The sequence below is a fragment of the Triturus cristatus genome, chromosome 6 (assembly GCF_964204655.1).
Source record: "Triturus cristatus chromosome 6, aTriCri1.1, whole genome shotgun sequence".
Classification (NCBI taxonomy): domain Eukaryota; kingdom Metazoa; phylum Chordata; class Amphibia; order Caudata; family Salamandridae; genus Triturus; species Triturus cristatus.
In genome coordinates this window covers 56,476,597-56,495,271 of record NC_140589.1, presented here as the reverse complement: position 1 = coordinate 56,495,271, position 18,675 = coordinate 56,476,597, and the positions used below count along the sequence as shown (strand labels likewise).

Here is an 18,675-nt window from a genome sequence, read left to right as displayed (position 1 = left end):
GAAGCTCTGTACACTGTTTTATTATAAAATGCATCACCAACCGGAAAATCAATAACATTAAAACAATATACATTGTTACACTTATACAGTTGGGAATTAAATCATGATATCTGAACAGTGGTGGAAGGCAGCACCACCATCCCCTAGGAATTTAGGGCCTCATTTATGAAAAGTGACGCATCACTGCGTGAAAACAGTGATGCGTCACTTTTCACTGCGCCCTCCCTGCGACTCCAATGATGCGTCATATTTACAGTATGACGCATCATGTCGCAAGGAGTCACAGATACGTCAGTATTTCTGACGTATCTGTAGGCGCAAAAGTGACGCATTGCTGGAGTGTGTCACAAAAGTGACGCAACTCCAGCAATGTGTCCTTTCACATGGGGCAAGCCCCAAGTGAAAGGGCCTGCGTCAGTCTTACGCCTGCTGTGAGGCAGGCGTCAGATATTGACGCATTTGCACCCTAGAAGTGGCGCAGTGAAATCTCGTTGATTTCACTGCGTCACTTCTACGAGGCTTACTTACGCGGGAATGCCCACCCTGCATACATTATACGTGACGCAGGTAAAATGTAGCGCAGGGGTTTACAAAGTGACGCATCTAGGTAGATGCGTCACTTGGTAAATATGGCGCATCATGGCGCATGTTTTACGCCACTGGTGCTTCACAAAAAGTGACGCACCGGTGGCGCAAAAATTACGCAGGGGCTCATAAATGAGCCCCTTAGTTTATATAAATTTATAAATGAAGATGTGAGTGAAGGGACCCCTCACCTTAGAAGAACCTAGTACTGGTAGTTGTTTCATCATTCAGAAGCTCTGGTTCGTAGAAGGGAATCTTCCGTCTGTAATGCAAAAAATGAAATGGTGTGCGTTAGTATATTGCAACTTGCAAGCATTTCTCAGCCGTGCCAAAAAGTGTAGCATTTATGGATAAGCAATATGGACTAACAGTAACAGTAGTACACCAGTACTTCCTAAAAAAGTGGCTTGTTAATGTTTTTGTTGACCGCTTGTACGCAGCGCGTAGACTAGACAGTAGCAGTGTGAGGCAGGTCATGTGGGCTCAAAGGTGTCTTATACAAGAAGCTGCAAGGTAACGTCACATGTGCAAAAATAAAAGACACAAAGGTAAAATGGTAGCATGGCTAGGGCTAACTAAGCAAAGGCTACAATGATCATATATAACTATTAGTGTCTACTCTACTACTACCTGATTTCTACTAGTGATGTATGTTAGCATTAACTCATTTTTCAACCTTGCTACTGATCAATAGGGGGGTGGTGTATATGACGCCTAATAAATGTGTAATGTTTTCCAGGCGCACTACCGACCACCATTGCCGGGGCCAGCGAAGGCGACGCGGAGGGCGAGTATGCGGCAGTTGCTGCAGATAGCAACGGAGCGGTAGGGGGAGTGGCAGCACCAGTGGCAGGCGGTGGTAAGTTAGATTCATAATCCTTAACTATTGTTGAACTTGACAGTACACTCACTGCAAGGGTGTACTGTATGTATATGTATACTGTACAGTTGTGACTTAGGGCCCCATTAGGATGGTGGGCGTATTGCCCCCGCCGGGCCGGCTGGAATTCACTGCTGACACCGCAGGGGCAAACCTCCCGCCATCCCTGTAGAAAATATTCAGACCCACCACATGTCGACCAGGCGGAAAAGGGTTCAATATGGCGGTGGTGTCTCTCTAAACACACCGCCAGCCATATAATCTGCATTTTGGAATGCCTTTGCGTGGCGGCATTGCCGTCCGCCACGGAAAGGCATGCAGACATTGAAGAGTATGCTTGGGGGCCCCCATGGAGGGTACCTACCTATGCTATGGTACCCCCCCGCCTTTCAAAGCAAAACGTGACAGGCTCCGTGCGGGGCCCGTCATGTTGTGCTTGGAAAAGCAGCACAACATGTATTTTTAGCATTGCTTTCGGCAACGCCAACCAGAATGTAAAAAAAACAGGATGCGCCCGCCACTGTGCCGGGCGCTTCATCCTAATTAATTGTCCCCACAGGACCTCCACCCTTTTTAGCGTGATGATGGCGGGCGGACAAAGTCCGCCCGCTATCCGATGTCGTAAGTATGAGTTGTTGGGGACGTTTGAAGAGTGAACTAGAAGACTAGAATTCCCTTTAATTGGCATAGGAGCGGGAGTATTGAGTAACCAATGGCCTCATCTATCTGATTTCAACTCCGCTTTGAAAGTTTTATGGAGAAGAGCACCTGGTGCACTGTTCAACAAAAAAGTGAAAGACGGGTGGAAGGAAGAAGGACGGGCGACATTTAAAATGTTATGTACTACTGTGCTTTATAGTGCTACTCTACCATGCGAATATGTGTATAAATAATTAACTTGTCTTACTGTTTTTCTAAGAGTATATTTTACAATTGTCTTGTTTTTTTCTTTTTGATACACAGCTACTCCGAAACAAAATCGCAAGGAGTTGGCCGCCAAGGCACGGCGCCAGAAGCTGGAGGCAATCCAGCGGGAATACCGGCGGATGGTGGTCTTAGCCGAGGAGGAGGAGGAGACTGCGGCAGCAATTGTTCAAGCCTCCTCCAGTGCCCCGGGCCCCAGCCACCGCACTCCAGCGGTATGGCGCCACCGTCTGGCGGCTGCACGCCGCCACCGTAGTGCCATCTCCGGTGCCCCCCCACTGTGGCTGCAACTGCCGCGCCCTTAGACGCTGCGTCGCCCGTTTAGAGGGCCAGATGCGTGTCCTCCTTGAGTCCTGCCCCACCACTTAGTCCCTGTCATCCTGTTCTGCCCCTTTTTTAATTGTTGTTTGGGTGGGTGGGTGGGAACTTGTTTGGGCGTTACGGACTTTTTTCTCCTATGTACATTGGTTGGGGTTAGGGAGGGGGGTGGGTCAGCTTTTGTGGGTTTAGTTTATTTTTGTTAGGGTAAATAAATATATTTTTCTATGTTATATGCAATGTTGTTAATGTTTTGTAGATGGCGTAACTGTTTTACATCACACTGTTTCCTTGCTGGTGCATGGCCGCCCATAGCCTGTGTTTGATTTAAATAATTGGCTGACTGTATAAGACACAAACAGATAGATGCGACACACCTCACTCATTGACTTGTCCTTCTAGTACTTTCAGTCTGTCCTCTAGTCTATGCATTCTTTGGACTGGTGTGTGAAAATGAAATCATTGACAAAATGTCCATTATTAATTCTGCCTCCCCCAAACTTCTCTCTTACCGGTGCTTGATGTTTATGTCCAACTGTGGCACAGCACTGGCTGCATGGTGAAGATGGTTTCCTTTTTCATACCTGCCATGATTGGGGTGGTGGTGGTGGTAGCATAGTAGTAGTAGTAGACACTGGCAGGGCGGCAGCATTTGCAAAAAAAGAAAAGGAGACAGTCAATCGCCTTTGAGAGACTGTTAGAGGAGAAGTAGAATGAAGTACAGTACAGAACTTACTGAGCAACAATAATATGCTCAAATATTTGACAAAAAAACATAATGGTGGTTGGGATAGCCTACTAGACAGAGTTACAAACTATAGTTGTGTCGAGTCACTTGACTAGGCCTACAGCCTAACAGTTAGTGCTGTATATGAGGAATGACAACAAACCAGTCCAATCAATGCCGGCAATTCATGCTGAGGTATATGTTCCTTTGTTAAATAAAATAACCTCTGAAATATCCTACTCATGGGTGGCCAAGCAGAAGAAGATCATCGCTCTGCCTTGAAATTGAAGTTGTGTTGCTTTCACCACATCCGCCCCAGCAAGTGTGTGATTAAGTATTGGTGTACATTTAATTTAGTTACACCTCGACAATAAGTCACACAGCCCGGGGGAAGAGGGTTAGGGTTTGTTGAATGGATGGGAAGGGGTTTTTTGGGAAAGGTTTGACATAGAAAAACAGTATGCATACATAGACAAACAAACGACAATCATTGAAGACCACCATATCCATATGTTAAGGGAGAAAAAGGCAATGCATGCATGATGATGAGAGACCCTGATTACATACACTTCTAGTTCTTGTTCTGTTGTTCCGGCCTTAATACTTTTACAGATAGCAAATAGAAATTTAAATATTGGTAGGGAAGAATCGTAAACACAGAGCAAACCTAATGATGATAATAACAACTCCAAGAACACACTGTTGTAAAGATTGTATACAAAATATTAATCAAATTATTTAAAAGAAGATTAAAGTGGATACTGTTACTGTGTTATCCTGGTAAAAAATGTGGACTGGATTTGCATCTCGGCATTCCTCTTGCTCCTCTCGTCCATCAATCTTGGGTCTGTCCCCTCGCCACTCGCCACTGCCCGGCTGGAAACATTTTTTTGATTTATTGGTAAGGTAAGTATGCATTGTAATGTTTTCCAAAGTATAGGGCAAGGCCCGGCCTGTAATTGTAGATGGGAAAACCAAAGGGGATATTGAGAAACAAAGTTGAAAAAAATGCACAAGTTATGGTGTAGTGCAACAAGAACACTTTCCGAGGTGGCATGTATGCATCATCTCTACTCTAGTCTGTTTCCAGCATTGACCTTCAACAGTAACAGGAGAGAGCAGGCCCACAGTGCTTAGCAGTAGCACATCCTACGTTAACACTTTAGAGTCCTTTTTTTTCTCTCAAAGAGTTGGACAAACGCAAAGCACATTATCCATTCTAAACATAGCATTTTACAGTTTAAGTTAGTAAAATCAATGCACTGCAGTCATCCCACCGCTACACTCTATTCAACTTCTACACAGACATTTGGGTCTGCTGTGGTTGTTGTTGACGTGTTTACCTTTAGGCTTTTCCGTTTTATGCTACTCATGAAACGTCCTCCTGACTTTATCATCATCTCCGATACTTTTACTGACTGACTGTGAAGATCGGCCTGCAGTATAAGTAACATTTTTATGACACAACAAGAGTAGAAATATAAATATTACTGACTTGAGTCATTCTTTAGTGTGTACAGAAAGATAGATTACTAGTACACTTTGACTTCACTTTGTGCACAACAAACAAACAACGAAAACACAAAGACCAATCGCTCAGAGTCAGGTTTCCAATGCATGCCATTAATTGTCATTACCTGTTCCTTCTCATCTTAAGTTAACGGGCCGTCTATTTCGCCATCATCATGATGGACGGTGCTGTTGTGTCAATCATACTCATTGCGCAGATTGAGTAAGTCCCCTTCCTGTATTGAATTAAAAGCAATGTATCACCTAGCTGTAGGAGAAGTACAAATTTAATATTTGCAATAAGGGGAAAATTGAATTTACCTTGAGTTAAGTTTAGTGTGTTCTGTAGAAAGTTGATTAGTGGCAGTGCACAATTACATAAATTCATGCACAACAAACACAACAAAATCTAAATCATTCAGTCTGCGACTCTGCGTCCAATGCATGGCATCAATCATTACCTGTTCCATCTTATTTTCAGTTAATGGCCAGTCTCTCTCGGCTCTGAAAGGAGGATAGCTATAGTAGTCATCTGATTCACGCTCCACTTCTTTTGGAAGGACTAGGAAAGTTTGAATTTGTTGTTGTATGATTTACCATCATCCAATCATCATTTATGAGAGGAATGGAATTGAGCAGGAGATTCAGTATGATGGAGTGGAGGAGCTGGATTCGGAGGACTGTACAGTCAAATTGCAGACACCTGAAATGTGTATATTAAATTAGAAGAGTAGAAGACGGTGGTAATGGATTTGTTGTGATTCACAAGTTTGTAACCGGAACGACAGACACAAACAAAGGGGGAAAAAAGGGAGGAAGACAGTAAGTGCGAGCCTAATTGTCAGGGAAGTATAGCTCGTCCTCAAACTCTGGGGGTTCAGCCAGTAGTAGGTAATCATCTGACACAATACTTCCGTCACCTGAGCCGCTGTCCTCATCTTCCTCCATTGCTTCATGTATTGTGTAATTCGGTGGTATGAAGTGCTGATTCATTTTGATCATTGTTAACCTCTCCACGTTTTTTGGCGATAGACTGGTCCTTCTCAATGTTACAATGGAACCAGCAGCACTGAAAACACGTTCGGAAGAGACACTTGCGACAGGGCAAGCAAGATAGCTTATCGCCAGCCTGCTGAGCTGTGGCCATTCAGACCTTTTCCTATACCAATACTGCAATGGGTTTTGATCAATGTACACCTCTGTTGGGTTGTCCAGATAGGCCTGGACCATCCGCTCAATGTTCAGGGTTGCTGCTGGTAAGCTTTTGTGCTGTTTTTTCTGTGCATCAGCACTGTGCTTATTAAGGCCTAACTTTACATACCAATCCTGTAATGATAATGATTGTACTCGGCCTAATGATCCAGGTATTGTTTCTGTAGTCGATAGTGATGGTGAGTGTTGTGATTGTGATCCAAACGCACTGCCCTCAGCCGACGAAGTTGCACTTGATCCTGCATGGCCTGCTTCAGTACTTCTTGTGGGTTGATCTTGCGGGCTTTTAATTAGCAGCCGTTCGTTTTCCAACTTACTGGCTGCTTCAGCTATACAACTTTTGTAGCGGGCAACATCAATGTCGGAAAAAGCTAAGCATGTCTTCAGTAGTCCTAATTTTGCACGTGGATCCAGAATTGTGGCACACATGTAATGTTCTTGTGACAACATTTTATTTAGTATCCTTACATTTTCAGCTAGGTGCCGGGATAAGCTCTCCACCAAGTCATGGGCTTGCCTTCTGTCCTCTACACCTTTGTATGATTCAGACACATTATTCAGCTCATGCTCTAGCATTTGCAATAATGGGATAGCTTGGCCCATTGTACAGTCCTCCTTGCTGACTTCACGTGTGAAGACCTCAAAAGGACACAGCATCTCAGTCAGGCATTTAATTAGGGTCCATTGATCCATCTCAAGGTTCATGCCTTTAACACTGGCATCCCCGCTTCGGTTCCAGACATATTCATGGAGTGACCTGTACTGTTCGTACAGACGATCAAGCATGTAATACGTTGAGTTCCAACGTGTTGCCACCTCCTGGATGAGTGCCTTGACTGGCATCCTTTGTTCACGTTGGATGATCCTCAGCTGCTTCCGAGCTTTAAAAGAATGGCTGAAATGAGTGCATATTCTTCGGCAGATGGCCAGTAAATTGCTGACTATGGGTTCTTTTTTCAGAAAGTCTTGAACTATAATGTTTATGCAGTGCGCCAAACACGGAACCCTGAATTAGGAAACAAGTTCCATGGCCTTAAGTACATTACTGCCCTTGTCTGTGGCAACAAAACCAATACCAAGCCCTCTGGCCCACAGCCATTCCAAAACCTTGCTGCGAAACTCGTGTAAAATGTTTTCAGCCGTATGAGATTTCTCCATGGCTACAGTTGCATGTTTCCGAGTACCTTCAAAAATCGCAGCTTTGTCAACAACACCTTGTGCAGATAGCTTATCTCTAACCCCCACAAAAGAGATCCAGTGTGCAGTGATGCACATGTAATCTGTGGCTTGGCAACTGGTCCACATGTCTGTTGTCAGGTGGATATTGTGCACAGCACTCTGCTGCAAAGCTTGTCCAACCAATTCCAGCACATCATGATGTAGTGCCGGAACAGCAATTCTTGCGAAATAGGACCGGCTGGGAACCTTACATTTAGGGCAGATGGCAGACACAAATTCAAGCAAACCCACCCCTTCCACAAATGAAAACTGAAGAAGGTCCAGCGCTATCATTTTAGCCAGCTTCGCATTGTACAATCGTGCCGTTGGGTGGTTGCTTTGGAACTGCCCCTCCAACCTAAACATGCTCTCAATGGTAGGCTGAATTACTTTCCTTTGTTGTGCTGTTTTCATTAACCCACTAAGGCTCAACGACACAGATTGTCTCATTGAGGTACTCGGTCGCCTTGGTGTCTCACCCTGACTCTGAGTATGGCTCTTACGGCGGTGCCACTCTGATGTTACTGAGGAGGATGTGGGCGTTACCACTGCACTACTGGGGACAGGGCTAGAAATGCCTCCCTCTTCTTCACCTGCCACCGCAATAATATCGCTCCCTGATTCATCCTGACCAACTTCAATGGGTTGAGTTTTTCTACTTTCTTTTAACTTAAGTAGGTGATCCTCCCACACGATAGTGTGGTGTATTCTTAGATGACTTGCTTGTCCTCCGGTACCATAGTTTGTACCAAGCTTACCACGCCGAACACCTTGCCGACAAATTGAGCATATAGCAACGTTCTCCTTGGTGCTAACAGAAAAGAAGTCCCAAACTGGGGAGGAGAACTTTCTGGCACTGCTGGATGTGCCACTTTCAACACCAGATGAACTGGAGGGGGTGCTTGAAATGTGACCCTGTGCACCTAGACTGTGACTTTTACTACCACTACCTACTGAGATGGTTGAGCTGGATGTAGGTCCCTGCCGGGCCTTGGAAAATATGGCAGCTGGAGGTAGTTGTGGTGTAACCTGTGTTGGTGATATCCGTGCTACATCCCGCTCAGTACCAGCCTTTCTGGATAGGGTGAGAATGTTGGTCTCCAATCTCTTTGGGGCGGGAGTAATGTGCGTGATGACTGGCTCGTCTTCATCAACATCATCACCCCCCTCTTCTATATCTACCTCCATAACTCTAAGTTTTTCTGGGACCTTCCTTTTCAGAAGCATTGTCTTGTGGCGTATATCACTCTCAAACTGAGCTGTGGGAGCCAAGTGGCATCACGATCATCAGAAGCGGGGCTTGAAGAAGAAGATGATGGACTAAGCCTCCTTTTCCTTGCTGGTGGTCTGGAAGACAATAGATCTTCTGAAACAGTGGTTTCACTTTGCTCCACTTTGTCTGCAGGAAGCTCGATTTCCTGAAATGCACCTACGTCAGGAGCAACAACTACTATGGTGGGCTGTTGCGGCCGCTGCTGTTCTTGTTGCGGCAGCTGCTGCTGTTCTTGTTGCGGTGGCTGCTGCTGTTCTTGTTGCGGCGGCTGCTGCTGTTCTTGTTGCGGCGGCTGCTGCTGTTCTTGTTGCGGCTGCACACTGATCTGCTGAGTTTGCGCCTGCGTTGAACTTGATTGTGTACTACTTTGCGGTAATGACATTTCTTCAACATCGCTGCTCGTTAGTAGACTGGCTACCTCTGCGACACTAAAGCCCTTGGGCCTAGGTTGGTGGGGTTAGACCGCTGTGCTGCTCCCAGCTTGGCTCCCGGACAACGCTTCTGCAGGCGTAACTTTTTTGGTGCCTAAAAAAACATTGGCCGGCACACCACCAGTCGTGGTTAATGGCACTTCCTTTTTCTGTTCCTTCTTCTCACCGGCAACTTTCTTAGTACTGGACCTGGTACCTTTCTTTGGGGCCATCTTCTTCAGATGTCAGGCAGGATGCAGATGCACAACAATTTCTGGTCACACGTGGACGTGATGCGCAGCAGGACTTCTGTCTGGCTGGCAGTACAACGGGTAGCCGGGTGATGCTGATGAAACCTCCTACTCTGTCTTTTGTGCACCTAAAAGCAAATAAGCCAGGAGAAGAACATCAGTGAAATGTTGCATTTGTTGTTGTGGTTCAGTTACTTAGTACTGTACCAGTGCAAACAAAAGATAGTCTAGCCATTTATGGCTTTTTTTTTAACTAGGGCTATGTTATACTACTGTGTACAGCCACACACTACACTCTCAGGAAGGATAGGAAAGTTAATAATAACCACCAAAATAAAAATGTAATGGAAGTGGGGTGGACCCTATTTGCCATTAAATTCTTTGAGCATCTCAGCATCCATGGAGCTGCTGCTGGCAAAGGGGGTGGATGGATGGAAGCAGTAAGCCAAATAGCCAAAAGGAAAACCATGCAGGCCTATGGCAAAAGCAGGACACTAATAACTCCCAGTCCAAACACCAAAAAAGGCCACCACCCACATGGACACTCACAAATCACAAACAAGCCGGGGGCCTGGGAAACACCAGGAGCTGACAAAAGGCCTATAAAAGCCAGGTAAAGGATGCATGCTAAAGCACACTGCTCTTCCTTTTTAATGCAACAAAATGTAACAGCCACATGGCCAGGCCCAACAACATCAGAAAGGCCACCCCCAAAACGCACACTTCCCCAACTCAATCCAATGCCATCCATGCCCTAAATGAAGTCTAAATTCAACAGACCACACAGAAAACACTTGATTAATAAAGCTGTGGCTACCTGCTCTGATCCTAGTGGATGAAAGCAGGCCTGTTGGCAGACAAGGCCAGGCAAGCTTGCAGGCCTAGGCTTCAAAATGGCAACCAGCCACATGGCCAGGCCCAACAACATCAGAAAGGCCACCCCAAAAAGCACACTTCCCCAACTCAATCCAATGCCATCCATGCCCTAAATGAAGTCTAAATTCAACAGACCACACAGAAAACACTTGATTAATAAAGCTGTGGCTACCTGCTCTGATCCTAGTGGATGAAAGCAGGCCTGTTGGCAGACAAGGCCAGGCAAGCTTGCAGGCCTAGGCTTCAAAATGGCCACCAGCCACATGGCCAGGACCAACAACATCAGAAAGCCCACCCCCAAAAAAACACACTTTCCCAACTCAATCTCATGCCATCCATGCCATAAATGATGTCTAAATTCAACAGACCACACAGAAAACACTTGATTAATAAAGCTGTGGCTACCTGCTCTGATCCTAGTGGATGACAGCAGGCCTGTTGGCAGACAAGGCCAGGCAAGCTTGCAGGCCTAGGCTTCAAAATGGCCACCACCCACATGGCCAGGCCCAACAACATCAGAAAGGCCACCCCCAAAAAGCACACTTCTCCACTTCAATCCAATGCCATCCATGCCCTAAATGAAGTCTAAATTCAACAGACCACACAGAAAACACTTGATTAATAAAGCTGTGGCTACCTGCTCTGATCCTAGTGGATGAAAGCAGGCCTGTTGGCAGACAAGGCCAGGCAAGCTTGCAGGCCTAGGCTTCAAAATGGCCACCAGCCACAAGGCCAGGCCCAACAACATTAGAAAGGCCACCCCCAAAAAGCACACTTCCCCAACTCAATCCAATGCCATCCATGCCCTAAATGAAGTCTAAATTCAACAGACCACACAGAAAACACTTGATTAATAAAGCTGTGGCTACCTGCTCTGATCCTAGTGGATGAAAGCAGGCCTTTTGGCAGACAAGGCCAGGCAAGCTTGCAGGCCTAGGCTTCAAAATGGCCACCTGCCACATGGCCAGGACCAACAACATCAGAAAGCCCACCCCCAAAAAAACACACTTCCCCAACTCAATCTAATGCCATCCATGCCATAAATGATGTCTAAATTCAACAGACCACACAGAAAACACTTGATTAATAAAGCTGTGGCTACCTGCTCTGATCCTAGTGGATGAAAGCAGGCCTGTTGGCAGACAAGGCCAGGCAAGCTTGCAGGCCTAGGCTTCAAAATGGCCCCCATCCACATGGCCAGGCCCAACAACATCAGAAAGGCCACCCCCAAAAAGCACACTTCTCCACTTCAATCCAATGCCATCCATGCCCTAAATGAAGTCTAAATTCAACAGACCACACAGAAAACACTTGATTAATAAAGCTGTGGCTACCTGCTCTGATCCTAGTGGATGAAAGCAGGCCTGTTGGCAGACAAGGCCAGGCAAGCTTGCAGGCCTAGGCTTCAAAATGGCGACCAGCCACATGGCCAGGCCCAACAACATCAGAAAGGCCACCCCAAAAAAACACACTTCCCCAACTCAATACAATGCCATCCATGCCCTAAATGATGCTTGAAAATGAAATACATTCAAAAAACACCAAAAGGAACAGTTGCACACACCCATGACGCCATGCCCATGACTAGCTCGGGCCTACTACTACTACCCACATCATTTTAAAAAAAAAGGAATGATGATAGTTATCAAAAATAAATTGTAGTTACAACAACTGCAATGCCCACAATCAAACAGACACAACAACCACTTACTTGTAAAATATCCTATTCCAAAAATCCTCAAATCCAATTGCAGTGATGCAGCAGACAAAAAGAGTGATCTTTCCAGCTCCAAATCCAAAGGCAGAATGAGCAGGAGATGGACAAAGCACTGGGAGGAGCCTGCTGGACAGGAACAGGAAGTTGGAGATTCTGTGTCAGTTCCTCCCTCTCCCCACCTTTTTAAAAAAGGACTCCTTGCACAAAAAAGGACAGCCAAATGTCAATGTGAGGAATTGTTTTCATCCAAAATCAGCATTTGCAGAAGGTTTCATGCTGCGAGAGCTGATATTCCTCTCCAAATTGAAAATTTTACATGTTCGAGTTCTCGAGCTTCACATTACTTCCGCCGGATGTCGATGGCGTGTCGAAAATGACATGATCGCGTTCTCTTGCTCCCTGTGTCGCGTTGGATATGACGTGTTCGGGATCTCTTTCTCCTTTTTGCGTTCGATTAGACGTGCCCGCGTCCTCACCCACTCGCTCGCGGTGTAGAATTACGTGTTCGAGATCTCAATCTTCTCATACTCGCGCGGTGTATGATCGCGAGAAGAATGACGTGATCGCGCGACAAATGACGTGATCGCGCGACAATGCGAGCGCAAACTGTTGCGAGACAGCGCAAAATGTCTACCAACAATCCAATATCTCGTGGAGAACGCGACCGGGTCGGGAAAACTTGTCAGCGAACGCGGGGATTCAGGTAAGGCGATCGCGCGCACGCAAGAATGTATTTTTTTACAGCGCGAGCAAGAAACAAATTATCGCTAAGCTGTGGAATGCGGAAATTTTGACATTTTCGCGCTTTCCGCGGAACGCGAAAATGCCAAATTATCGCAATTTCCGCGAACGGATCGGAATTTTGGCCCAGGCCTAATGATTCCCTCATTTTCCGACAGTCCAGCATCAGCCAGCGCTTCCAGGATGGCACCTATGGGGATGCACTGCTCGTTGGCAAGTACCAAATGAACACACCACACACCTCAAATACACAATCATGCAACTCACAACTCTGGCAATGCAAACGTCACAAAATCACATACAACATGCAAAACAACATGCCCACCCACCAGACACGACAGCACAACTTACTGTGTTAACCTTGGTCAGCCATGTACATGAGCCATCAACGGCATGGCACCTCAGGCCCACAATAGCAGAATGTGTGAAGAGGTGGGAACCAGGCATGTGCGAAGGAGGCAAGTGACCCATGAATGAGAATGTAGACAATGCCAAGTGTGGCGGAGATGTGCTGGACAGACTGCAGTATGCAGACCACAGACATATCCATGTCTACATGCACTGCTGGTGTATGGAGTGTAGTGGACAGTGGACGCAACCATGTCAACGCAGGCAGCGGGTGAGACCTTGCACATGTGGCTTTGTCGTCCCCCACTCAATACATGAGAGGAGTGAACTGGGCCAGCGTACGCCAGTCCAGCGTGGGGGTGTGGATGATTATCCCATGGCTCTGGGTGTGGTTCAGTGCTGGAAATGTGTAAAGGCATGTGTCTCTGTCGCAGTGTGTGTCTCCGTCGGGGAGTGTAGGTGGTCCCTGATGGGACTTAGATACCCACGTATGTGATCTAGTCTGGCTTTGATGAGGTGTTTGGCCACCCCCTTCTGGCAGTCTGACACCTGGCCTTGGAATGCGATGTGTGTTTCGGTGGGCTACTGGAAGCTAGCCGTGGTGGTGTGTGCGTCCAGCTGTGTGGTCTGTGCTAGGGCTGGGGTATCCTCGATGCAGCTGGGCTGCCCTGCTCCTGGAGGTCCATGTACAGTTGTAGGGACGTCGGTGTGGGAAGTGTGGAGGTCCTCTTGAGCATCACTGTTGAGTTGTCTGGTCTGCTCTGCTGGAGGTGTTATTTGTCCCTCTGCAATGTGAAGGAGAGATGCTTGTTGACATTGTGTTGGCATGCATTTTGATGCATTGTTCAAGTTTACATACAGACTGCATTTGAACTAAATGACATAGGTGAGGTTGTACACGTACATTTTCAATTCACAGTTAACTGCTATGTAAGGTGTGATGGCCCTTTTCTACACACAAGCAGACCCTGTTGTGTCCTCTGTTCTGCAGTGTATGTGTTGAACTGTGTACTACATTGTCGTCCATGTTGATGTGCTGTTATTGCTATGTGTGTGTGCTGCATTGTGGGAGAGTCGCCCCTGCAGCTGTGATTTTGCTGCTCCTTATCCCCTGGAGGCGGTGTGGTTTTGATTTTTGAGCTTTTAAGGTGCTGTGATGTTGGTGACTTGGGTCATGTGTGCTCTTGGACGGTTTTTGCACTCTTGTGCATTGTTTGTCTGCATATTTGTTTTCGACGACATGGGTTGTAGGTGCACGTGGATGTGTCAGAGTGTGACCTGCTCCTTTTCGGATGTGGTCCACACTCAGCCACCTCAGTGTCATGGCGTGCTCAATGTCATGGTGTTTGTACTCCAGCCATGCTGCTCTTCATGAAGTGTCACTTGCATTGTCGGTGTGGCTCACAAATACGCATCTTTGCTGTGTTTCGCACGGGTGCATGTTTGTGTTGTGGAATTAGTGATGTGTGGGGAGGACCCCTTTGGGCACATGGTGGACTGGGGCCTAGTTGTTGTTTGTATGTGTGCTGCAGTGTGCCACGGGGATCAGGGACATGACCCAAGGTCATTGTGGGTGTGCGGTGTGCTACACGTTGTTGTGCATGTGTGACATTGTGCCCTCCCCTCCCCAGTCCCCCCAGTCCCTGTTCGTTACTTACCCTGTTGATGTTGTGTCAGGTCATGTCGAGCTGTGTCCGGACTCCCGACTCCTTGCACCGTCTCCACACTGATGACTGTGACCCACATTTGCTCCAGCTCCTCCTGTGGCGCAGGTCTCCCATCTCCATTTGCCGTAGCTGCCTTCCTGTTGGCATCGGATTTCTGCTTGGTTTGGCTTTTCACATCATGCCAGCCCATCTTAGCCTCCTCGACACTCCAACTGCATTCACGATGGGATGCCATTTTTATGTCTGTGTTGCCAATGACACGGCGGAGGTGACGGACAGTTGTCATTAGTGTTCTGTCACCTCCGTGATGACGATCCAGTTGTCATGCAGACCGTACCCCGTCTTCCTCTTCCTCTTCTCCTTGGCCTTCCCCGAGCCTGAGGTTCCTTGCTGGTGGTCTGTGGGGCTTGTTGGGTTCGCGTTGACCTGGGCATTCGGACCAGGTGCATCCATGTTGCTGTGCAGTTTATCTTGTTTTTGGTGTGTTTTTCTTGTTCTGCTTTTATAGTGCATTTTCCCGCATGATGCGTGGGAATTGCAGGCCTGTGGCTAGTTTTTGCTGATTTTTGTATTGCGTTCGTGTTTTGCATTTTTGCCACGTCGCATTGCTTTTTCATGGTCATTTGACGCGTTATCATGGGACTATCGCATGGTGCCGCCGGGTTCAGACTACCACGTTAACACAGAGTTATTTCCCCGCGATAGGATGCGATGTGAAGAGTTGCGTTAAGCTGATTTTCCGGTAGTTATCACACGTTCTTGAGAATATCCCCCCCCGATTGCTGCGGAGAAGCAGGGGGTGGTAAATATTCCGAGGTGCAGCCTAGGATCTTGGCTCTAAAGATGTGGTCCGGCATTGCATCCAGCAGGCCCTGGTAGCGCGCTTCATTTCTAACGCATCACATTGGCATGTAATCATGTTTCCACCACCACACAAGTTGGTTTGGGAAATTCTGAATCTTCAATAAATAAAATGTGGACTATGGCCAGACTACCACATAATCCATGCAAAGTTTTAAACACAGTTAGAGTCAGTGCGCATGTTATGACGGTTCAAAAATAAAAAAGACATCACAGAACTGTAGCATCGCTTATGTACGTGGCACGAGGTGAAATCATCAGTGGAAAACCAGCACTATGGGGTTGTTTTGCTAATTGTTCATAACGATCATCGGACGGAACCCATTCTGGTCATTATTCTTTCCCAAACCCTGCCTCTCCACCCACTACTAAACGCTCCCCCTTTTTTCCCCAGCATTCCATATTGTGTACCTACTTTTGCCTCAGGTTAAAGTGGCTGGCTCTCAGTGTCGCCCTGAGTCGTGACCAATAGTAGGTGGCTGACTGCCACGGGCTCAAGCGGAATGAATAAAATATAAATGTTGACACTGAAGTTTAAATTAAGGTTATTATATTTACATGCAATGAGGGGTGGGGGGCAGAATATGAGTGGGGCAACGCCCCAATGCCCTTAGGCAGGAACCACGCCTGCCCAATGTAAAGAAGGCAGGCATACATGAATGCCTTAACTGTATAGTCCTACCTCTTTTCCGACACATATAAATGCAAATACATAAATACATGTTATTGTGCCAAATGTTCAACTATGATTTTTTTTTTGTAGAGAACAATAGAGAGCTATGTGGATAAGCGTGCTGGAAGTACATACGGCCCACCCAACAATCGCAAAATGACTGTATTTATTGATGACATCAATATGCCAATAATCAACGATTGGGGAGACCAGGTATGTTCGAACGCCTATAATGTTCACACAAGATGATTGATTTACATTGTTTGCTTCAAATAAACAGTATTTGAAGGTTGGATACAAAAAGTATAACCTTTCAGTCAAAATGTTGTTTAAACACCTTACAGCGCATTTTGCAAAATCACAGATACCTGTGTGCACCATTTGGTTCTCATATTTCTGCCTATTTATTTCAAGGTTTTGTATTGCACATACCACGATAAACATCAGAGTGCTTTACAAGAATAAACTATATATTTATAACATCAATACAGAAAAGAGTAACATATGAAAAGCATAATCCCAGATGTACGGTAAAACTTTGCAGAGTACCTGAAGCCAAAATGGCTTAGCTATAGTAGAAAATGTACCTGAAAAGTACCATTTCATCGAGTTATAAGTCTGTGGTGGTGCCAGAAAATGGTGAAACAATATCACATTCATGATAGAGACTTATTACAGCAGATTCCTCATCTGTTGAATTTCCCCATGCCTCAGACTGGATCTGGAACTTTTTATATAGTATTCCCTCGCACACCTCCAGGCACCCCGCCCCGCCCCACGCGGATGTGACACTGAAGATGAGAAACAAGACGAGGAATCCTTCCTTGAAGAAATAGAGTAGAATTAAAATGTAGTTAGCAAGAAATATTTTCAGTTATATTTGGAATCGAAAATTGAAGGGACGGTGCAGACAGAAGGAGTAACTGAGTTCCAGATTTCGGGAGCCTAACCCCAAAAGATTGGTTGTGAATGTGTTGTTTGCTGAAGTGAGGAGTTGCAAGTAGAAGAGCACGGTGCTGCGAAGCCATCAGGAGGCACTAGAATGGATCCTTTGCGTTTCAACATCAGATGTGTTATCGATTCGAAGAGTTTGTTCAGCAGGCCATTGTCTACCGCTATCGACCGTCTACGGAGAGCTATTTGGAGTTTAGATCACAGGGGTAATGTGCCAAATCTTCTGTTTCCTTAATTAACTTCTACAGCAGCAAGTAGAGCATATGTCAATGGAGCAAAATGCATATACTTACTGACTCCCTTAGAGCAACCTAGAGAAAAACGGATTGATCTTTTTCATGAGTCTAAGCTAGTGCTGGGAATGTTTGGCAATATCTTTTTGTGGTTTTCGACGTTTAGATGTTTGTCTACAAAGAAGCCAGGGGATTTGGGGTTTTGGTAATGGTATGAAAGCAATCAAGAATTTTTATTTTATTTTAGCCATGCTTCAACTGAGATACTAGAGGAAGGAAGAACAGTAAGTGGAACTCTGGGACCTATTCCCCCACCCCAAAAAAATATGTTGTATATTTATGCCTCCACCAGAGCATACTTTTCCTGTTTCTGAAGTTCACAAACACTCCCACAAAGTACTTTGGGAATGCTGCACCATCCACAAAATACCAGCCGTACTTCTGGGATTGTCTTGTGATCTTTTTATTAAGTTCTTTTTGCCCAGATTGGAATTCTTTATAGTTATGATGCCTACAAATGTGAATGGAGTGATCTGTGCAAATGTAGCCTTTTTCTTCCTCCGAGGGGAAATATTGTTCTCTTCCAGGGGATACTCATCAATAGTTATAAGCACTGAATAATCCCTGCACACGTGCGGGATCCCGGAGCATATATAAAAATACATATATATGTGTATGTTTCGACAAAAAAGTACAGAGTACTTCTAGAAACATACATATATACATGTATACATACACAAATATGCAGCCTAATGTACTTCAAATAGGCTAATATGCCAAAATTACATGGATTTTTTTAAAAGAAAAAATAATCTCTAATATAAACGCTGCAACAGAGAACACTGTAATAGGGTTCAAACACAGCCCTTTCATTTCAGAAAAAAATCAAGTAATAGCAGGCAATTAGCTCATAGGCTGCATAGAAGAATAAACGTCACAGTATCAAAAAACACTGGCACCCTGCCTTTAAGGATTCCAAGAACCTGGACACCGGCTCCTTCTGTGAGGATCCTGGAGCTTGAGCTCATCTCTTTTTGACTATTTCTAGTCAGAATTATTTTTTTTCTTCTTACATTCGACATTTTTGACTGCTGGTAGCTGTTCTTAGTGAATTTCTGCCTAATTGTAATATCTTTTTTCCTGTCAGAAATGCCCGCTTTATTCGATAAATGTTCTTCCTGTAGGAAGAAGATGGCACAATCGGATCCACACTCTGTATGCATCGTGTGTTTACCAACTTCACACAAGCCCGAGATATGCTACCACTGCCAGCATTTCTCCAAAAGGACTCTCCGTGA

At 45.7% G+C, this 18,675-nt stretch overlaps 1 protein-coding gene across 1 annotated transcript in view; it reads left to right on the top strand.

The window, feature by feature from the left end:
* The window catches only part of DNAH8 (dynein axonemal heavy chain 8), a 13,985,216-nt gene that overhangs the window by 7,892,545 nt on the left and 6,073,996 nt on the right, over positions 1-18,675 (top strand). Inside the window, exon 56 of the mRNA XM_085610239.1 lies at positions 16,281-16,403. Coding sequence (XP_085466365.1) covers positions 16,281-16,403 — 123 coding nt within the window. The remainder of the gene's footprint in view (positions 1-16,280; positions 16,404-18,675) is intronic.